Raw genomic sequence first — 21,547 nt, 5'->3', positions numbered from 1 at the left:
CCTAGAAATTCTGTCCATGAAAGTGATGAACAGAACAGTGAGAATAACTGGTTAAAATTGATGTTATAAGTAATCATGTTCTCAAATCAGTACATATTGTTTTATATAGCACCACATCAAACATAATCTTGAGGCACTTTACAAAAACGTGACTTCAATCTAACCGTATAGACAGATTCAATTTCATACGTTCCAATGTGATTTCCAAATGGATTTTTGATTTAAATCCATTTAAATCAAAAATCTGTAGGTAGTTCTTGTAGATACCTGCAGGTCTTTGACGTTGGTCTGAGGAAAAATATTCTCAATTCTCATATTTTTAGCTTTTAGATGTTTTAGGAGCTTATGCCACTGTGCATTTTTCTCATGAACCTTCTGATGAACAGTCAAATGTAAGGTAGATTATCTGATCGTGAGCCGAACACGTCCTGCTGCAGCAAAACAGCCTGAATACATAAGAGTCACAGCTCTTCTCCTGGAACGCTGCAATTGGTTTATACAAAATATGCCATCTGTCCTGGTGTCCAAATAATTCAAATTCAGACTATTTTGACTAGAGAGCATTCTCTGTGGATACCTTTAATCTAGCCTTCATGTTTCCTTGTTCTTAAGAACTAAATGTATAACCTTTAAATAGGGCAAACCTCCTTGAAAATGCTGACTAACACTTTGCAATCATACGCGCCTGATGTGATGAGTTTGTGTTTGATGTTAGCCCTTTTAAGAGTGAATAAATGTAGCGGGTGTCCAATAAATTGCATTTTGATTACATGTTAAAGAACATTTGGTGTTGTCTTCCTCTTTATTTTATCCAGGCTTTCGCTCATTCACACTGATGCAAGCACAGCGGAGCCTCTGCCCAGTCACGGTTCAGTACTTCCAGATTTGTCTGAGGAAAGTAACTCCACATTATTAACTGAAAACCCGCCTAGTCGCTGATTCGCGAACCTAAAATATTCAAAAGAAAATGCAGCTCGGGAAGCTGAAACACCCAGGTACAATGCTAATTAACACGCTTTTGGCTGACATTTGCAAAGCAGCCGATCCAGGAGCATGATTTATTTTCCTTGGCGCCGATTGAACACTGTAGATGTTAGGTTCTGCCTCAGTGCTAAGACGCTGTTTCCACTGTGCGTGTTAATGCATATTAAGGAATATTTGGTGTTTAAACTATTAAAACAGGCTGATTTTAATGATTCGCGGTTAGCTGTGGTAACCTCTGAAAATACTGTAATCAAAACTACATGTCGCAGCAACACTAATTCAAGGTCAGAAGTTTACGATTGGCCCAAAAAAGATTGATTAAAAACTGGCCATCAAAAGCAACACTGCTTCATCAAGTTGAAGGCATTTGCTCATAGGGGTAAAACTACACTCAAGCTGTTGAGCTTGCTCCTTTAGTATATTAAATATATCAAGGAGAGCGAAGTGGAAGATTTTTGTTCCAGCAGTGCTTCTTGCTTGCTTGCTGTCCAGACAAACCCGGTGCGGCTCGTTATGAGGCTGACAACTGGAACACACAGTCCAGAAAAAGCAAAGAGACAGCTTAACAGGTACGTGAGAGAAGGGGTGCAGTATAACACTCCACATCTTTCTCCAAGTGAAAGGCTCTCATCTGCGAGTGTCGACCGTCAGGAGCAGGAGGAGGAACACTTCAAGGCAGGGTAAAAGGTTGCCGTGAATCAGATTCCCCACAAAAGAAAAAACAACTTTGCTTTCATCTCCGTAGCGTGTAAGAAACGACAAAAGTTTAATACATATTAAACAGACATTTAGCCATCACAAAACAAGTTTTACATTTTTGGGTGTGGGATATTTTTGGTTCAGTGGGATATTAGTGTGGGACGTGTGCGACTTATTGCTACATAGATATTTTTATGAACAGCGATGAGTCAAGCAGAAGGATTAGAGAGCCGCGATATGCCAGTGCTGCTCGGTGGTGTGCATTATTGCCCGATAAGCAGGTCAAGTAAATGATTGTTATTGTTCCACTAACAGAATTTCAGCTGAAAATGAGATCCAATAATGCGGGACACGCTGCAGACAAAGCACATGACCTGACATCCAGCTATGAGAGCAGAAATCTGTGCTCCATCACTGGGATGGAGATGAGCACCAAGCACACAAACATACAGGCACAGTTTGCTTGTTTTTTAGTGATGACAATACCTGGAAGCAACAAAAGCCACTAGGAAAATGCAAATTTCTATTTATTTGTAAAGTGTTGACTAATGTTAATTTTAACTTTTTCAAATTCTGTGACTTTATCACCAGATTTTACAGGATAGATCAAGAGTTTCCCACAGTGTATCATAAGCCTGGCGGGGCGCCAGGTTTTACCTGTACCTCCACCAGGTTAAGCATTGTTTGTTTACTTATTATAGGTTTTTTAATATACCAGTAATGGCAACAGCAAAGAGGGGTTAAAGAGTCTTGTTAGTAAACGGTTGGAAGCATAACAGCATCATAGTATGGTCAGTATGTGGACACATAGGGAGATTGAGCAGTGTTGTATAGTAACGAAGTAAAAATACTTCACTACTTTACTTAAGTATATTTTGGAGTACTTCATACTTTCCTGGAGTATGAAAATTTTTGATGACTTTCACTTTTACTTCACTACATTTCCGAACTTAATTGCGTACTTTTACTCCGATACATTTTCAATGTGTGGTTTAGTTACTCGTTACAAAAAAGCGAGAGAGAGAAACAAAGTGTTTTGACCCACCTACTGATTAGCAAGTAGCAAGCAGGCTACCGAACAAAGTCCGTAGCCTGCTTGCCTGGGCTTGTTCATCACCACCAATAGGATACACCTGTTTAGCTTCTCCCATTAAACACAAAGCAAGTCTCGCAATCAGCAGCAGCCACATGGAGGAGGAGACGGAGACCACAACGACTGCAACTACGTCGGACACGGCTCCAGGGGAACCACCAGCTGGTGATGAGAGCCCATGGCCTTATTTAAACACAATATACTCTTTCGTGGGTGTTAAAGATTCGTCGTACCGCATGAAGTTTATGTTATTCCTGCCCAAAGATGTGGAAATTCTATCTTACAAAAACTCCCCGTCCAACTTGAAGAAACACATCGAGGTAACTTCTTATGAAATGGTTATAATCCTCCTGTTCCAGTAACTACAGCTTGGTCACTAGACACTACTGTATTGTGAAACGTTGACCATAAATGAACTTTGTTTGGCATTGTTTCAGTTCCATACGTAATGTATTTAGCTTAGGCCTAATGTTGACTGTATCAGGCTACCTAGACTCCTCTGTTCAAGGGGGACAGAAGCCATAGCGATAGCAATTTAGACTAAATTTAACGAATATAGGAAAGGCATGCAAGTTCAAAACCAGGTTTACAGATGCCAATAAGCTGCATTTCCCTCCCAATTCTTTTTTTCTTTTGCATAATGACCAGTTGTGTGCACCACCTACTGACTGTAGCATTGACTGATTCACTGATTTGTGAAGTAGAGTAATCGTAACAGCTCTTTTTCTTCATGTTGGCCGCATTTTCTGTACTATTTATTTTTCTCATTTTCAGCACTGACCTTACTTGAAGGGAAAACTTGAGGCTTACAAAAACTTTGTATTTTCTGTCCTGGAGGGTTTACTAAGAAGCTGGTTCAGTTGTAAAGCAGGTTAAGTTAACCTTGTGCTATAGGTAAAGCACCTAATTTTCTTAACTAAATGATGCCTGCAGGTATATCTATTAGCAGGTTTAATTTTGCCTGCACTTGGTTGGGTACATTATTTTAAGTGTATTTGACAAGTTTACCAAAATATAAAAAATGTCATTCAAACTGCATTTGTCTTGTTTTACTTTTTACTTGTACTTTTCATTACATTACTTGAGTACATCCATTTTTACAGTAATTTCCATACTTAAGTACAAGAAGTTTCAGATACTTTAAGACTTTAACTCAAGTAACATTTCAGTCAGTGACTTGGACTTTTACCAAAGTTATATTTTGGAGAGGTACTTTTACTTTTACTTGACTCTGAGATTTCAGTACTTTATACAACACTGAGATTGAGGTTCTGTGTATTTTACTCACCAGGACTCAATAACCACTTCCTGTCTCTATCGTTTAAATGCGAACAACCTCCACAAATAAAGTGACAAGTCACTGACAAAAGATCAAAACATTTTCGACACTAATAGAATGAAACAACGAAAGTGGGGGAAAAAAATTATATTTATTTTAATACTATTTTTTTATGTTTGCCTTTTTAAGACTTTACTGCTATTGTTTGGGCATTGTTGACAAAGTCTTCCAATAGCACAATTAGCTAGCCAAATTTTCCAATTTCCTGTCAACTTTAAACATTTTGAACTCAAAAACATGATGGGTGGTTGGATGATTGCTCTACTACCAGGCAGGTTTTCTAAAGGAAACCAATATATCTTATGTCAACCATAAAAATCTGTAGCTAGAGGACCATCTGCTTAATTGACAAGTTAGGCAAGCAAAATCAGAAGAAGCAGCTCCAAAGTTAAGGTAAGAAACTTTCTGTTAAAAGACAACCATTCAAAATCTGTCCTGTATAGAAGTGTTTTTTTTCAAAGTTATTGCTGAAAGAAACCATAAGATCTCACATTTCCAGTTTGTCACAAGGCATGTAGACATTAAAGTGGTCTGGTCAAATGAGAACAAAGATGTCGTTTTTGGCCTACATATAAGAGTGGTGTGACAACCAACACTGTACATCACCCTGAACACCTCACCCTCAGCATTGACACTGGGGATAAGGTTTAGTGTCCATAAGTACATTAAGCATCCATACATTTGTTTGTAAGACCTTAGCACCTTGTGTTAAGGTTTTGCCTTCCAATGTAATGTGCAATATAATCATTGTGTATGATTGGGGTTTTCTGATTGTACATCTTTAATTTTGATAATCTTTATGAAATGCTGTATATACTTTGAAAGGTTTTACCAGATTTGCTATCTAAAGGAGAGCTGTCATTTCTGATCTACAGCCTTCCTTTCCATTTCTCACTTGGTAGAAAGCAATTGCATTTTCAGCCCAGGCTATTTTTCAGAAATCTAGGGTCTTCCTAAAGTCCAATAATTCCTTCTATTATTCTTGTGTTACTTCCACTATGAGCTCTAAAACGCCTGGACTGCATAGCACCCAGTTCACCTAAATCCAATCCCAAGATTTTAATCAAACAAGCACAAATTCAACATCTTCAAAACCTTTACAGATGTACAAGGTGTAGTCTGAACAAAAAGGTAAGTTTGTTCATTTAAGCAACGCGAGACTGCAGTGGATGGGAGTAGGTAAATGTATCCCTTCTTTACGTAAAGAAGCTTCAACGTTTCAGCTTAAATGTGCTCCATCTTACTTCACCCACTCACAGTTTGGAACAGAAATATAGTGAGTCAGGTCAAACTCTTTCTTTAGGGTCACGCCCACTCAGAGTTTCTGATGAAAACCGGGACCGGGACCCCCGACTTCCCATCTGCATACTGATACAGAAGAAGAAGAAGTCAAGAGATTTCTAGTGGAAAAGAAGAATCTATAATTATACAAAGACAGAGGGGTAAGCCTTTCTACAACATTGATTAGCATTAGTATACAAGTTTTAAAAGCCATTTATGATTTTACATTATCATATGTAATGGCTCCTTTGACGGTGATAAACTTGCAATGTACGGAGAGGCACAATAGACGTCTTTTTCCCGGATGATGAAAGATGGTTTTTAAATCATGCCTTCAGGTCGATCTTTCAGTTTGACAAAATAACAAGGGATCTCAATAATGTCGTTGAGTGACACTATATTAGACCAATACTGAAGCTTTCGTGTTACAACCTTAATACATGTCAGGGCATACTTTCTCACAAAGGAAATGATTCATTGTTAAACTGCAATGTTTTATGATGAATGAGCCATGTGCTACTAGATGGGTGGACAGACTGAAGGACGTACAGTATTTGACTGTTGCAAGGTAAAAGCAATGGTCAGTTTAAATGTAGAACAGCATCAACCTCCAGATGAAGAGGAAGAGCCGACCGGTTTCAGCTTAAAGGAACCGTGAAGAACAACAACAACAAAAAACACAGAGACTGAGAAATGGAGTCATAACCAGACAGAAAAATTAAGCAATATCCGACAACACGGTTTTATTAACAAGTTTATAAATTCTGTACTCAGACCCAACGCCACGCTGAGCTCTCAAATAACTATTGACAGTGAAGAAAATGAAAGTGTTTTATAAAAAGGAAAGATATCATGGTGGGAAATGGAAACAACCGGAACACCACAAACAGATATGTCACCATCTTTATGCATTATTAAGACTTTTCTGAATAGTATTGGAAGCAAAATGCCAGCAGGGAAAAACCGGCGCAAGAAATAGATAAATAATCCAAATGACATTAATCTCGCCAGTATAAAATTCACAAAAAGTAAAAATCTCACTATGTCTCTTTAAAGTCAGTAAATGCACTACAACCCTGCAGCGGCTATTTTTTGCTGAGAACACATAAATTCTCTGTTTACTGGGTCTTGCGTGGAAGAAAGAAAGTTCAGCATTATCGTTTTCTTGAGAGTATTAATACATCATGATGGATGAAACTGCAGAGTTGATTCCAAAGTTCAGTAAAACGAGGGTTTCAAGCTGAAGGTATATACAGAAATAAGCTGTTTCATAAAAAATAAATAAAAAATGCTTCAATTTCTGCCTCTGTGAAACAGGAGGAAGTCACGAGAAATTCCTGTACCAATCCAAAACCTTCAAACTTTAAGCCTCCGCTGCCGATCACGTTCTATTAAAACATATGAGTGACAGGAGAAAACACGAGATGAGCTTCATGACGGCAGGCGAGTTTGCGTCTGGAGCTTGGCAATGATGTTACAAAAGAAAACTGCGGCTTGAAATGAGGCTCTCCGATTATCATTAAGGAGGCACACAAAACCATGATTCAGCAGCGGGGGGGATTTGCTGTAAATTGCATCGAGGCTACGATGCAGTGGGGAAAATGACACAATAATCCACACCTCCTTAAAGACAATGCTTCAAACGCAATACACCTCAGACAGAAATATCTTTTATTCTCAGCTATCAGCTTTAAGGCATGAGGGGAGACAATCGCTTCAGTAATAGCTGGCTGCTGAATATTTGGATCCGTTTATAGCATGAACCCAACAGAGTATATTCACTATGCATCTATATTTTGGGGGGGATGTTTTTAACATGAATGCAAAATTTTGAATCCCTAACCCTATCCCTACCCTAACCCTGAATATAGACCAATAACTCTGCTTTATATTCTGTTATCATTTTTTCCTCCCCAAAACTCTCTCCTGAGACCAATTTGTCATGAAAAAGTCATCGCTAATGCTCCAAAAAGCAGAGCTCCCACCAAGAAAATGTGGTGATTCTACAGAGCAGTGATAGCCATTATTTTCTATCGCTTAAATATTCTGGTCTGTGGACCAAAGCATGACTACAGTTTGGACTTGTGTTGAGTGTCAATGTTAATTTATCTATGTAGCACATAAAAACAATAGACACCGACGAAAGTGCTTTACTGTTCAATGAAGTGAAGCAAGATAAACACCAATAAGAATAAGAGAACAAAAATATTTTTAAAAAAGAAAAATACATAATAGACTATCATTATAGCAAAATCTCAAACTGCTAGAAAACCTGCAAAAGGCAGAGCACCTCTGCATTTTAGCATGAATCTAGGTACATTTAAGAGAAACTGCTTGGTTTACTAAAGTGCCATCACTGGAGTGTGGATGTTAAGCAGATTACAGAGACATGATGGCGCTCAGCTTTTTACAAGTTTAAAACTAAAGCAATAAAATCTGGAATCAATCAATCAATCCTAAACCAAAACATTAAGCCCATACAGAGAAGCCAGAACTGGAGATGTGCGTTCACATTTATAGCAATTGTTAAAAGACCAGCTGCTGCATTTCGGATGGTTTGTAGAGAGCTGGCTAAGACAACATAGGCCTACTTATGTGGTGATACAAGGCTGGTTAACTCAGTAAGTCAACTCATTCTTACTTGACTTCTTTGTGTCCATAAGTAATTGATTAAAAAAATCACATGCGGGGTTCTTCAAGGTTCCATTTGAGGTCCTTTGATTTTAGTATCTTAGAACAAATGAAAGCGTGGATGTATCATAACTTTCTTCAGCTGAATAAATCAAACCTGAAGAGCTTATTTTTGAAACAAAAGAGAAACAATCAAGACCTATAACAGCTAGAAACTACTGAACATGTTTACAGCAGTAAAACATTTTACTTCAGCTGAGCACAAACTGTACTTCAGAGCTCGACATATACCTGCACCGTCTCCCACCCACAAAAAGGGGGATTCATTCTAATAGTAATCTGTGATTGATTTGTAACATGACACTACAGGTTGGTGGAAAAGTGGGATTGGCTTACAGTAGTACTCTGAGCCAACAAATTTAAACACAAAATGGTTTTATAACAAGATTTTCTCTGCATTGAGCTTGTTGGAAAGAAAATAGTTTTGCTCGCAGCAAGCAGTCACCACCAGGTATTTATTTCAGGATGTGTGTTTAAATGGTGTGGGCAATCATTTTCATTCTGCATTATTTATAAAGACAGTTAGTACAGCCTAAGCAGAGTTTGCTTTTGTGTGATATTTACTAGGTAAGCATCTTTCTCCTATTACTTCTCTCTCCCTTAAATATCTCTTGCTTAGTCGTTCAACAAGGATTTAACTTCCCTCTATTGTGTGGCCAGTGGAGCTTCTGTTAAAAAAAGAAAACCATACCTGTATACACAGAGTACAATGCTGCAGTGCAAGCCAAGTAAACACAAGCTTTGGTAACCATCTGCACTTTATATTCTATATTTATATTTATATTCATATTTTATACCGTATTTTATTTTATTCTGGAGTAACCTCACAACATTGAAAGCTCAAAACATTGTCCTGAGCCGTATGCAACGAAATTTCGTTCTGTATTCACCCTGTGCATGCAAAATGACAATAAAGTCAGTCTAAGTCTAAGTCTAAGTCATTGCGCAGCATTAAGTAAGCTACCATACGCCAATCGCCACAATCAGGCAGAATTGTTTCCTTTGAAGGTTGGGCATAAAGCTGGAAGAACCACAGAGGACTGGAGATTCTGAAATATCACACTGTGCTTTGCCGTTTACTGACCTTGATCAGACAGGAAGTCCAGCATGGTCTGCAACAGGAAGGACAGGTGGCGCACAGACAGGCCCGGGTTGCCCATGCGGCGGGAGGCGTACACCAGCTCATGCAGCAGGCGCATCTGTACGGCCGCCCAGCCTCTGTGTGTGCCTGGGACAGAGACGACAGAGAGAGGAACACACTCACAGGGCTGCCAAAGATCATTGCCGACACTCTTTAATGAGCTATTTATTTGACTCATTCATTGTAGCTTACTCTGTGCATTCACACTAGCCTCATCTGGTCCGCTTTAACTGAACTCTAGTTGGTTTGCCTAGAACGTCCTGTTTTGGTTCTGGAATTTCCCAGCCCTGGAGGAGAACGGTAGCTTTGCGTTTGATTCTTCTCAAATCTTTGGCAGATAATTAGCATCTTTTGACATCAACATGCTTCCTATTTGCAACAAATGTGGTAAAATGTGATTTTTCACTTAATGTGACAAACGTGGGGAAGTTCAAGGTAAGCACTGCGTTTGTCGATATTCCATATCACATCCCTACCAAACAGATTAAATATGTTATTAACTCAGCTGGTTCTGAAGCCCTTTATCTTTCTAACCTTACATCAACAACGCCCCCCGGGCCCCCTAAAAGACGCCCTGCTCCGCTCCGTTTTGCTGACTGCTGAGTCACAGAGAGGGAAAGAAAGAAAAACCAGAGGAAAAGATGTGGTGGGAAGGCCAGAGGGTACAGAGAGGGGAGGGAGGACATTTGATAAAGCCATAAATATTTCCTCAGCTTAAACACCATTTCAAATAACATCAAATCATACTTCTGCTGCTCTGCCATTATCAGCACTTTTATCCCCACGGTTGTTATTCTCTCTGACTTCTTTACTATCTGAACAAACTGCACATGTAGTTCCTTTATAAGCATTTTTTCCACCCTATTATAGTGAGACACTGCACCCACTCGGCAGGCTAAAAATAGCTGACTTCTACCTATCTGCCAGAACCAGTGTTTATCCAGCACAGTAATCCACGGGATGCTGGCTCTTCGAAGGCTGTCGTTCTCGCTCAAACACAAAAAAACAGCTTGATTCGCTGGATTTCCAGCCCTGAACGGAGACGTCTGGAAATCCAATTAACACACTGCCAAGATAATGACTGTGCTGCCACAGCCTAGTGGCTGCACTGTCATGCAAACCTCAGTCAAATGCTACTGAGTCCTCAGACTGCCTCTGATCTGCTGCACAGAGACAACAAGCCACCACGTTACTCCTCTAGAACAGGGCTGAAACAATTCATCGGATTCATGAAGATAAATCGATTATTGAAATAATCCTTCTAAACTAATTTAGCAATCGATTAATTGTTAACTGGAGATACAGACTCAAAACAGGTCGATTCTTGAAAGAACAGCATAGTCAGAGCAGTAATTAAGTCCAAAATGTACATATACAGTATATGTGCTTATACTGTTTAAATGTACTATGTATGTACTGTATTATATATAGTTTGAATTTGAGATTAAAAACTTCTTTGTCTATAAATATATTCTACCGGAACTCCTCAAGTGGCAGGGTTAGCTTCACTTGGTTCAAATTCTGTAACATAAAATCTCATATTAAGCACCTTTTGCTGTCCATTTATTAATTGGTTAATAAAAAAGAAGATAAATAAAAAGAATACTGCACTGTACTGATGTTAAGTCAAGCAGAAAGGATGTTGATGCTAGAAACATTTATTTAGCTGCAGCATCACTAAAGGAATGCTGTGATTGCATTTTATGCAATGAAATGTTCATTTTCTTACTTCATAAAAATAATTTAATTATTAGTTTATATGTAATTTTAATGTAGTTCTAATATTATATAAAAACCTTAAGTGGTTGAATGAAAAATGTGAAGTATGTGCCGGTTTTTTATCTGAGTAATCGATTAATCGACAGACTAATTACAAAATAATTGTTATAATAAAAAAGTAACTTATTTTTCAGGTGATGACATGATGAGAAAACTGAATGGAAGGTTTATATGAGCTGATGGACTTCTATACTTACCTATTTACACTGCTACATTTTTTTCCTCACTTCAACATCTTCATCCTTTTCAAAATCCCCATAAAAAGCACTGAAGCCTGTTTGCTTTTAAACGTGTGAATGTTTTTTTGCACTAGAACTCCTTCTCTATTTTCTTTTAGTGTCAAGGGAAAGACTCTTGTTGATTTCTGAGGAGGAAGTGTATTAAGAAATGAAAGGACAGCATGACTAAAAGGCGATCGGAATCTTTTACTCATGCCCAATATTATATATCTTTTCATTTTTCAGAATGAACTCGAATATTTTCCCTCAGATTCCATTCATTCCCTGCTCATAAAGCAAACAAGGCCAGAGATTCAAAGTGCATCAGAGAGAGAAATCTCGCTCAGACGGCTCTCTTTTGATAAGATGCGAATCTTTCTGAGTGCCTCTTTTCAATGCGAGTGCCGTCTTTTATAGCTAATGCTTTCAACGGTTTGACTGCAATGAGCCGGGGTCAAGACTCTGTAGAGTCCTGAAGCTGCATCACAAAGGCCTTAACACCGAGAGCCCTCTGAATGCTGACAGCGGATCTCAGCTGTGCCTTTCTCTGAGTGAAGCGGGGGCCAGAACGCACGGCCCACCACCTCGTGAAACGAAGCTTCTGAAGTCATCGTTCATGACCTCTTCCCCCTACCTTTGCTGAAGTCCTTGGGGTCGAGCGACAGGCTGTATCCGGGCAGAGTCTCCAGCAGCAGCTTGTAGCAGGCCCTCCAACCCGGCTCAGAGATGGTGGGGGCCACGCACTGCATGGCCGCCACGCGCTTGAAGAAAGCCGACTTGCGGTGGAAGCCGATGAGTTCGTAGAGCTCGGACAGGATGCTGTAGCGCTGGATCTTCTCCTCCTCCGACAGCTGCAGTTATACAGAGATAATTAGCATTTAGCAGCTGCAAACTACACCCTTATGCCATCATTTGAGTCATGGTAGAGGCTGAGTGCACTGAAGCGTCATTCTATTTGAAGAAACTCCGGTTTAAACAATCCAGTCCGTTGATCCCCTGCCCTCTATAGTCTGTTCAACTCTTCTTGGGAGTATAGTACCCAAATTCTTTGGGTAGAAATTTCTTTTGGGCAGACTTGGAGCGTCGAAACTCTACGCTCCGAGTCTGCTTCCTGACACCACCGCAGCTGGGAAGAAATCATTAAGTCGAGTTGCCACTTGAGGAGTGGATGAATGTCTGTCAGATGGAACAGGCACACAGACAAGAAGTTAACCCGGACCCTGCAAAGCTGGACTCTGCTTTGCTGCCACAACTGGACTGATGGGTATTTGGATTTTTTTTAGCCTTGTTTCGGACGTTTATCTTTTTATCTTTTGTTAGATGGAAAAAAACAGGGAAAAGAAGACGAGAGAAACAAACAAAGCAAACCTTTTGAAAGACCTGTTCACTTCCTCGCCTGTGGTGGCGATGCACCAAGAATCACTGAAGGAAACAACACAAAAACCTGTGAAGAAGACCTAAGAGCAACTTCCTTTTTCACAAAATGTAAACAAAAATGGAGTAGCATCAGCTTTTAGTGGGTGGAGGTTTTCTCTTTAGCCTTTGGTAAAAGACCACGAGCGATTTCTCCTGCTAATTGCAAACGTTTGTTTGGTTGCATTAACCTGGATTGCTCTGAATTGCAGTTCACTTCCTGCTTTTGGAGCAGTCCCCGGTCTGCTTGGCCTTCACAAAATGCATTAGAACCGCAACAGAATTCCCCTGAACTGAACAGAGACCAAGGTTTTTAGATGGACCAGAGTTCGCTTTTTCGGTCCACATCAGAGTTCGATTAAGCAGTCAGACCTCCCCAAACAAACTGAACTGTCTAGACCAGGGGTCTCAAACTCCAGTCCTCGAGGGCCGCAGTCCTGCAACTTTTAGATGTGTCTCTGCTGCACCACCTGAATAGAATAATTAGGTCATTAAGGCTCTGGAGAACTGATCTACACAAGCAGGAGGTAATTAAGCCATTTCATTCCAATGTTTTGTACCTGTGACACATCTAAAAACTGCAGGACAGTGACCCTTCAGGACTGAAGTTTGAGACCCCTGGTCTAGGCAAACAACTAGGGTTCAATTAAAGCAGAATAAACAGGGCAATCAATCTCTGAAGTGGACCAGAAAAACCGAACTCTGGTCTACCTAAAAGCCTAGGTTTCAGTTTGGTTGAAATGAACTCTGGTGAACTTCGAATGTTTATGTGAATGTATATTATAGCACAGGGCATTCTTGTAAAATATAGCCACAATAAAGGTGCAAGTCTAGCTCTAGCGGAAGAAATGATTTGTTGTATTACGCCAAAGACCAAAGAGAAATTCTACAACTTTCTAAAATCTGACGCCACTCTATTTTTGTTTACATTTCATGAAGAAGGAAGATGTGCTCAGTGTCTTCTTCAGAGGTTTTTGTGTCGTTTTCTTCTGTGGTTCTTGGTGCAGCGCCCCCACAGGTGAGAAGGAGATTTTTCAGAGGGTTTGGTTCATTTGACACATTGCAGGGTTAAAGAGAACCACACCAACTGAAGGTAAAACAAATGCTACAACTTTGGTCCCCAGTCAAACTGAGTCCACAATCAGGTGTAAAAACATCCTAAATTATCCTCAACAATCCAGCCCTTTAGATAATCAGTAAGTCAAGCTATATAATAAGTTACGTAAAGCAGGGTAGAATGGGTTTTCTCGCAGTAGTGGGCTCACTGCTGCTGTTGTGGACAACCCACCAGAACCGGTTGGGTTTATTATGTTGTGTGTGTTCCCAGTCAGTGAGCATACCTGTCCCAGGTTGATGTAGACAGCATTCTGCAGGAACTCCGAGGCCTCCCTGGCTCTCTTCTGGATGGCCAGCACCCTGACGGCTTTCACGCAGGCCTCCAGCTCGATCACACCTGCGTTCTTGTACTGTGGGGCATTAAAGGAGGACATGCTTAGTGCTGCTGCAAAAATAAATCACCAGAATTTATTGTTTTGTCCTTAACACGCAGTGGATGCTACACTTATCATTCAAAAAGCAGTATTCCACAGCATTAGATGCAGAGGAATTTTTCATCACCCTTCTCCTGACTGATACTTATGGAAGGCAATTTGAAAAAAAAAATTAAAGCCTAACAGGAAGTCATAATTATGAGACAGAAAGTTGTTATTATGAGATTTAAAGCCATAATTATGAGATAGGAAGTCACTATATTGACTTTCACAGTCATTATTATAAGATTCAAAGTCATAAATTTGCCTTTTCGCCTGAAATGGCAACTTCTGCTCTGTTACCGTAATTCACCATGTATTCACAAAGCTAAGAAGAGCTAACATACTATTCTGGTATCTCATAATCACAATTTTAAATCTTATAATTATGATTTTCTCTATCAAAATGATGACTTTCACTCATAATTATGAATCTCAGAATTATGATTGTAACACTCGAAATTACAGAAATGGAAGCCGTTTCACGGCAGAAATGGACTTCCACATATATTTTTATAAAATACCACCATTTTGATTCCTTGTAACTGCTGAAAGCTCTAAAAGCAATCTTTAGTCAAAATGACTAAAGTGCAAATTTAAGAGAACTCCGAATAAGACATCTGGATCACTGGCGGTAAATCTGAACTTGCAACATTTTTTCTCAGATTTGTTTGTTTTTGAGGTGGATTATTATGGGTATATGTCTCCCCGAAGGGAGGGAAAGTCTTTCAATTTATTTGTTATGGTCTGATTTTGCCAGTCCCTAAAACTTGTCTTTTTAGCAGGTGATCAAACTCATCCGCTGTTGGTCAACATGGCAGAACAGAGAGATGTAAGCCATCGCTGTCAATCACCTCTCAGGGATTTTAGCTTCAATGCGTTGGGAGAAAATAAAAAAACAGCAACAGTTTATCTCAGTCCCATGGCTTTCTTCGACTTACATCCTCACAGTCTCTCCTATTGAAATTCAATTAATATTATATGTCTACATGTTGAAGCATAATTTAATTCATAAGGAATTAGATAAAGGTAGACGGGATGGAGATCAACACAAAATAGAAATGAAAATAATTATAAGACTGAAAACTGCTTCTGAAAAGTAACCCACTTCCAGCAAGTTATGAACAATTTCATTAAAATTATTAGTAATAATATATATATGGTTTGTAGACACAGAGCACTGCTTTAAAGAGTTATCAGCATGAAAGCTTTGGTTTACATCCTCTAATTGTTAATAAAAAGTCAGATCTATCTGTCCCATTCGGCCTGAGTCAGTCAAAATCTGTCCCCGTCTGCTAATGCAAATATACATCATACAATACTGCCCCCTACTGGGAAGGATGAATACAGACAGTCATGCTGACATGATGCAGAATGGCTTCAAGAAATCAAGGAAATTTATCCGCATAATGAGGGATCGCTGAGAGTTTTATATCAAAGCCTAGATTATAACAAACCTGGGATCTTAAAATTTAGTTTGCAGAGGCAGAGTTTTCATAAGAACACACAAAACTAATTTTTATGGTAATAATAGAAGATATTCTTTCTAAAGTGCTTAATATCACTTAAACCAGGGGTTAACTGTGGCTCTTATGAAACCAAATAGAACCATTTTATTTACTTTTATATAAATGTTATAAGATGCATGTGATTATGTATGTTTTTATTCAATATCTGCATATAACAACAACAAAAGGTCACCAGTTTTACAAGTCTTATTTATTTAAGGGAAGAGCTCACTCTACTGAACTTATTTATCAAAATTAATGCTTTTTTTTCCTTTGTTAAATTTAAACGATTCATTCAGTTCTAAAATCTGAAAATAGAAATAATAATACATTTTTCCTTTCATTTTATTAGAGCTCAAAAGCAAACATTTCACTAGTTCATATACATTTATCTTTTTTGCAGCTCTATACAATATTTATTTTATAGCAGCATTTGATTACTTCTAATTTAAACCTTTCATATTTTACATTATAAACACAAATTTCAAGGCATTTTCAGGAGTTTTTATGTGATAAAGCAACACAAGATAATGACTAATTTTGCACAGGAAGAAAAATGACATGAAATGAAATATTTTCAACATTTTTCTACAAATACAAATCTGAACAGCATGATGTTTTTGTATTCAGTCCGCTTGAGTCGAAACTCTACAAAACAATTTTCACTGAAGTCAAAGCTGCATTCTCTGCAAATCTAGACATTGTTTTTATTGCATTTTCTTATTTGAAAGGTTTGCGTTAAACTGTCATATTTATTCCCAATAAAACACTTTGGTGTGTTTTTTTATGTACCTTTCCATAATAGGAGATGGCCTCTTTGTATTTCTCGATGATGTCCTCCGGACTCAGGCAGTTCTTTGCTCGTCCGATCTCTGTGCTGGTGTCGGCGCTGATGCCATTGGCCGTCAGGGCACCTGCACCCAAAACGAGACGCAATAAGATTATTCGAAAAAAAAAAAAAGTTTAGAATCTCAGCTAATCTGCTGCGTTAACACCAAGGAAAGCAATGAGGAGAACTAAGAGCGCAACTGCCAGAGTGACATGCGTAGCCCACATATTAAAACTAATCAAATGACTGCAAAAACAAAAAGAGACTACCCCAGTAAAATTAAGACCCACACACACACACACACTCACACCCAATCCTACAGAAGAAGGTGACCAGAACCAACTCAGAAACTATTTAAAATACAAATAAAATAAAATACAAAATAAAAATAAAAAGACTAAATCTAAACCAATCCCAACTCTAAATAAAAAAGGAAAGAATGTAAAACTAACGGTGCCTTTTAGAAGATGGCTAATGTTTGTCAAAAAAAACATCCAGCTAAAATGTTTTCAAAAGCTAATTCAAAGTGAATAAAGTAAAACGACTAGATTGCAACACTCAGAGTTCAGACAGAAGGTGTGTCCATAGCAACAGTGTGGCATTGCTATGTCACACCACACCAATATTTTTAACCTCAACAGTAAGCAACGTTTAAAGACAAACTTAGAGTTTGCACCACAGGTGTTGAGCCATCAACTCTGGGTGTTTAAAAGAGTTATGTAACCTAAAGATTTCAGAAAAATGCTGTTTAAATGTAAGAAATTTGCAGGCTTTGTGGGGTTTTTTTAAAGTCAAAGAAGAATGTAAAATATGAAAATACTCAATAAAGCGTCTGCTTAAAATACACTCAGAACTGTGATGCAGAATACAAAGAAGCAATGAAGTGAAACTGAATATTAACCAAAACACCAGAGCTGTTGAAAACAAAAAGCATGCGAGCGCGTGCAAACCAAAGGACTACAGTGTGTAGAGCAGCTACAGTGGTTAAACAGTCAGTCCATACCTGGGTCAATGAGAACCTCCTGAGCCCCTACAGACAGAGAGAGAGAATGCAGATTCACTCCATGACACAAGGCGCAGTGTTAGCGGAGTTAGCAGCCACATCCTGCTTTATGCCTGCTGCTGCTGCTGCTGCTGCTGCATGCTAGCTCCACCGTTTTCATAATGTTTCAATATAATAGCTTAAGGTAAACTCAGGGGAGACGATTCTGTCCTCACGTTAACTTGTCTGCTCTAAAATGTCTTGAATATGAGTTGAATATTACTACTCTTTGATGGTCAACTATTTTTAATGAGCTGGTACATAAAAAAACAAAACAAAAAACAGCATCTTTTTAAAACTATGCAAGTCATAACTACAATGGAAAATTCCAGAAAAGTTGGGGAAAGAACAGACAAAACAAAAGAGCAAAGAAACGTCTGAACGAAAGAACAACTGGAAAACACAAAGGAAGGAACAGAAAGAGTGAACGTAAACAACAAACGGATGAAGGAAGAAATGAACAAAGGAAAGAAATGAAGGAACCAATAAAGGAAGGAATGAAAAAACGAACAAAAAGAAAGAATGGAAAGAATAGATGAAGCAGGGAACGAACAAACAAATGGCGACTGGATGGATTTATACAGTGGAACTCTGGAAACATATTTTCCAAATTCTTTTTCTACGCCAATTCAGACCTGGAAAACACTGAGGTCAAATTAAAAATTTCATACCACGTAGAAATCCTGTGTACAAATAAACTTAAACTCAACAGCAAGCTGATACACGACATTATTCTGATGTTACTGTGAACAAAGAAAAATACCATCAGTTTAATATCAGTTTTTTTCTGTAACTTCTTACGTTTGCTTAAAATATGTACATGATTACCATTAAAGATAGTAGAGTTAATAGCATGTTAATTAAAAGGGAACGATGGCACAACATTGTTAAAGTTTAAATTAGCAATCAGTAGGAGAAAATACACACATTTCAGCATTTAAGAAAGCTTAAAGTGAAGCCAAGCAGTTTAGCTGAGCAAAGCTCCGCCAGCCAGCAGATCCATTCGGTTTCTGTGAGTCACTCAGGAGAGCCGGTGTTTCCCGTTTTCAGCCCAGTGGTTACCTGGTCTGTGGCGTTTGCCCACGTCGGCCGGCTGGGAGATGCTGGGCTTACGTGCAGCCATCTTTCCCGCTGTGCCTCCCGGGTAGTGGAAGATGACAGAGGCTGAACATAAGCCTTCCAACGCAGCTGCAAACAAAACCACAGGTGCACAGATTCTGGGATCTGACAATCGGTTTTTTGGTTGTAAAGTGACTAAGTACGAAAAAAAAAAAAACACATCTGAGGAGTATGAGTACTTTTGCAAGCCACTGTATGTGAAGAGCAAGTTGGTGTCCAAAAAGGCATGTCAAACCATTAGGGGAGATAACTATTTGTTTTAGCTGTGCACATCTGTAGTAAGTTAAATATTATCTGACACTGAATTTTCTTTAAAAGATGGCTTGGGTCAAAATATATGGATATTTATCATGGGTTTGACAAATGTGTCCGAATTCAGGGTCTGCATCCTTTGAAGGACGGATTTGTAAGCCGATTACGTCACAGCCTGGCGACAAGGCCTGTCTGAATTTGAAGACTCCTTCACATGCGTCCTCGTTTTCCCCAGATTTGAAGGATGGATCCGGTGTATTCTTCACGGCCCATCATGTCCCAAAATTTATTGCGGGTCCCAACCGGGTGTTCAGGCGGCAAATTATTTTTCTTATATTACACTTTAAATAACACAATGTGATTTTGTACAACGTTTTTAGGCAACAATGTACGTAAGTGTGTAAGTCTCAAATATCTGCTCAGTTCACCAAAACATAACCTGCTCTGACATTTTCGGACATGTCTGCTCCCGCTGCGTTAACTGCCAGCTCCCCTCGCCAGCTGCCAGCTGGCCGGGCGCTTCAGGTTCGGTACACCGGAGGAGAACGCCTGACTACCGGCACGTTGTTTTAAAAACCCCCGCTAGCTTTCCCCAATGAGTGGAAGTTAAACACCGATATTATTCAGACAGGTAATATCTAATTGTAAAATGTTTGGTTTACTAAAGCATTTACTTTATTCTTGAGCAAGTCGCTTTGATTGATTAAAAGTTAAGTCTTCAAACATACTAGTTTTATTTAACTGTAATGGCTTATCTGAGATTCGGAGAGTATTATATTTGAAAATGAATAATTTGCTTATATTTACTCCTGGTAGAAATGTGCAATACATGTTTGAACATTTTAGAATCAAATTAACAGATTTCTTTTATTACTATGGAACAGACTTTACTATAAAATGTGAAGAATAACACAGAAATCAGGAGTAATACAAGACTAAAGAACAAACTTCAGCTCCGTTGTTTTTTTTTTTCTTCGCCGCTTTCTGCTTCATCCTGTCATGGTTGCTAGGCAACATGAGTTACGCTGAAGTGGGGGTGGGGACAGTTGGTGATGGTTAGACCTGTCCGAATTCACAGCTTTTCTCTTCCGGTCTTAGTTTATTCACGGCCTGGGAAGGATGCAGGATGCTTAAGTCAACCAGCTTTGACATCACATTGATTGCTCATTTGAAAAAAAAATAACTCAAATTTAAGACTGGACGGCTCATCTGGTGTCCTACAATCAAGCACAGCAAAAATTGACATTTCTGGTATTTGCTTGTGGCTCTTGGCAGCAGATTTGAGTTTCTCATGCTGCACATTACGCTCTATAACTTTACCCCCCTTTAGCGCCAACCTTAAGTGTTGTTGGGGGTTTTTTGCACAGAATGCAAGAAGCCTTAAATGAGTGGGCAACAGAAGTGAGCCGGTGGGGAAAACAAACTTCGTCCAGAATAAAATCAATGAAAGTGCACTTTGTCACGATGGATGCAAAAGGCTAGCTAGCTTCCTTTTCAAGCACCCTGTGTTTTATTTTTCTACATAATATTTTGCTGGAAATAAATTTGGAAAAAAGGAGAAAAAGGAAGCTAGCTAGATGTACCCTAAAATATCCTTGCTAGCAAGCATGGAAGGTCTTTTAGCAGCTTTGGCCTGACAGAAAAGTTCCCTGTCAAAAAACTGAATAAACAAAATTAGATGGTCCTGCCACAGCAAAATTTAAGACCTGTAATTAATGTGTTTAAGGCAAAATTACTTTTTCATAAATATAAGATATTTGAAGACTTTCTTAGGATGTGAGGACAAAAAAAATGTTTAGGCTGATGCTTACCACCAAGCCAGAGGAAATCGTTGACTCCCCTGAGCAGCTCCACAGCCATGTGGTAGTGGACCAGCGCATCTTGCAGCATCCCCGCCTGCAGGCACAGGTCCCCGACATGCTTCCTCATCCGCCCCTGGCAACGCTTCTTGTAATGCCTGGGGAGGGAAGTGACAAGAATGAGGAGGGAAAATGTTTTTAGAACCGCTGCCAGATGAACAAGGCGCATCAACATCTTTAACAAAAGTACTTCTTTTGGCTCCCAGTTACTCTAGAAACGATGTTCTGAGTTCGTATAGGTGAAATGAGTTGGTTGGAGACAGGACAGGAGTCTTTTCTGTCGGCTAAAGTGTGATCTGGGCGACAAGACAAGGCACGAGGTACTCTGTGACTCGTCGGTTTTTGTTGGAGGGAAGAAGAAGGGAGCAGATTCACCAGGATACAAGGGAAATGGAACTACTTTCATAAAATATGTAGGGAATTATGCAGGACGCGTAAGCTCTTCACAAACACCAGGAAGGTCAATGGAAGAAAATGAAGTGGCTCAGCAGGTGGCTAAGAGCTAAAGAGGAAATGCATAATAGAGAAGTAGGAGTGTTAAAACACAGACTCTAAATAAAAATCTTTCAATTTCAAACAGGCCCAGCTGGATAATTAAAACAATACATGTGTTTTAAAAATGAAATTAAATAGTGATGAGTTATTGTTAGATCATGAGTTTACATTTTCGGAGGTCAGTGCAGCTATAGATTATACATAGAGACATGAGATGCACCCATCCAAATGCAGTTTCATGATCTAGAATATCCTCATAAGATAGGAACAATGTGA

At 39.1% G+C, this 21,547-nt stretch overlaps 1 protein-coding gene across 2 annotated transcripts in view; it reads right to left on the bottom strand.

Moving 5' to 3' along the window:
• Positions 1-21,547, bottom strand: part of trappc9 (trafficking protein particle complex subunit 9) — a 210,999-nt gene that overhangs the window by 184,816 nt on the left and 4,636 nt on the right. The window contains exons 3-9 of one of the 2 annotated variants that reach the window (XM_028036159.1): positions 20,729-20,874; positions 18,609-18,734; positions 17,508-17,534; positions 16,468-16,589; positions 13,979-14,104; positions 11,860-12,076; positions 9,172-9,315 (exon numbers count right to left, since the gene is read on the bottom strand). In XM_028036159.1, coding sequence (XP_027891960.1) covers positions 9,172-9,315; positions 11,860-12,076; positions 13,979-14,104; positions 16,468-16,589; positions 17,508-17,534; positions 18,609-18,734; positions 20,729-20,874 — 908 coding nt within the window. The remainder of the gene's footprint in view (positions 1-9,171; positions 9,316-11,859; positions 12,077-13,978; positions 14,105-16,467; positions 16,590-17,507; positions 17,535-18,608; positions 18,735-20,728; positions 20,875-21,547) is intronic. The other variant, XM_028036160.1, reaches the window with a different exon arrangement.

The sequence above is a fragment of the Xiphophorus couchianus genome, chromosome 13, assembly GCF_001444195.1.
Source record: "Xiphophorus couchianus chromosome 13, X_couchianus-1.0, whole genome shotgun sequence".
In the NCBI taxonomy this organism is placed as follows: domain Eukaryota; kingdom Metazoa; phylum Chordata; class Actinopteri; order Cyprinodontiformes; family Poeciliidae; genus Xiphophorus; species Xiphophorus couchianus.
This window is presented reverse-complemented; position numbering and strand designations above follow the sequence as displayed.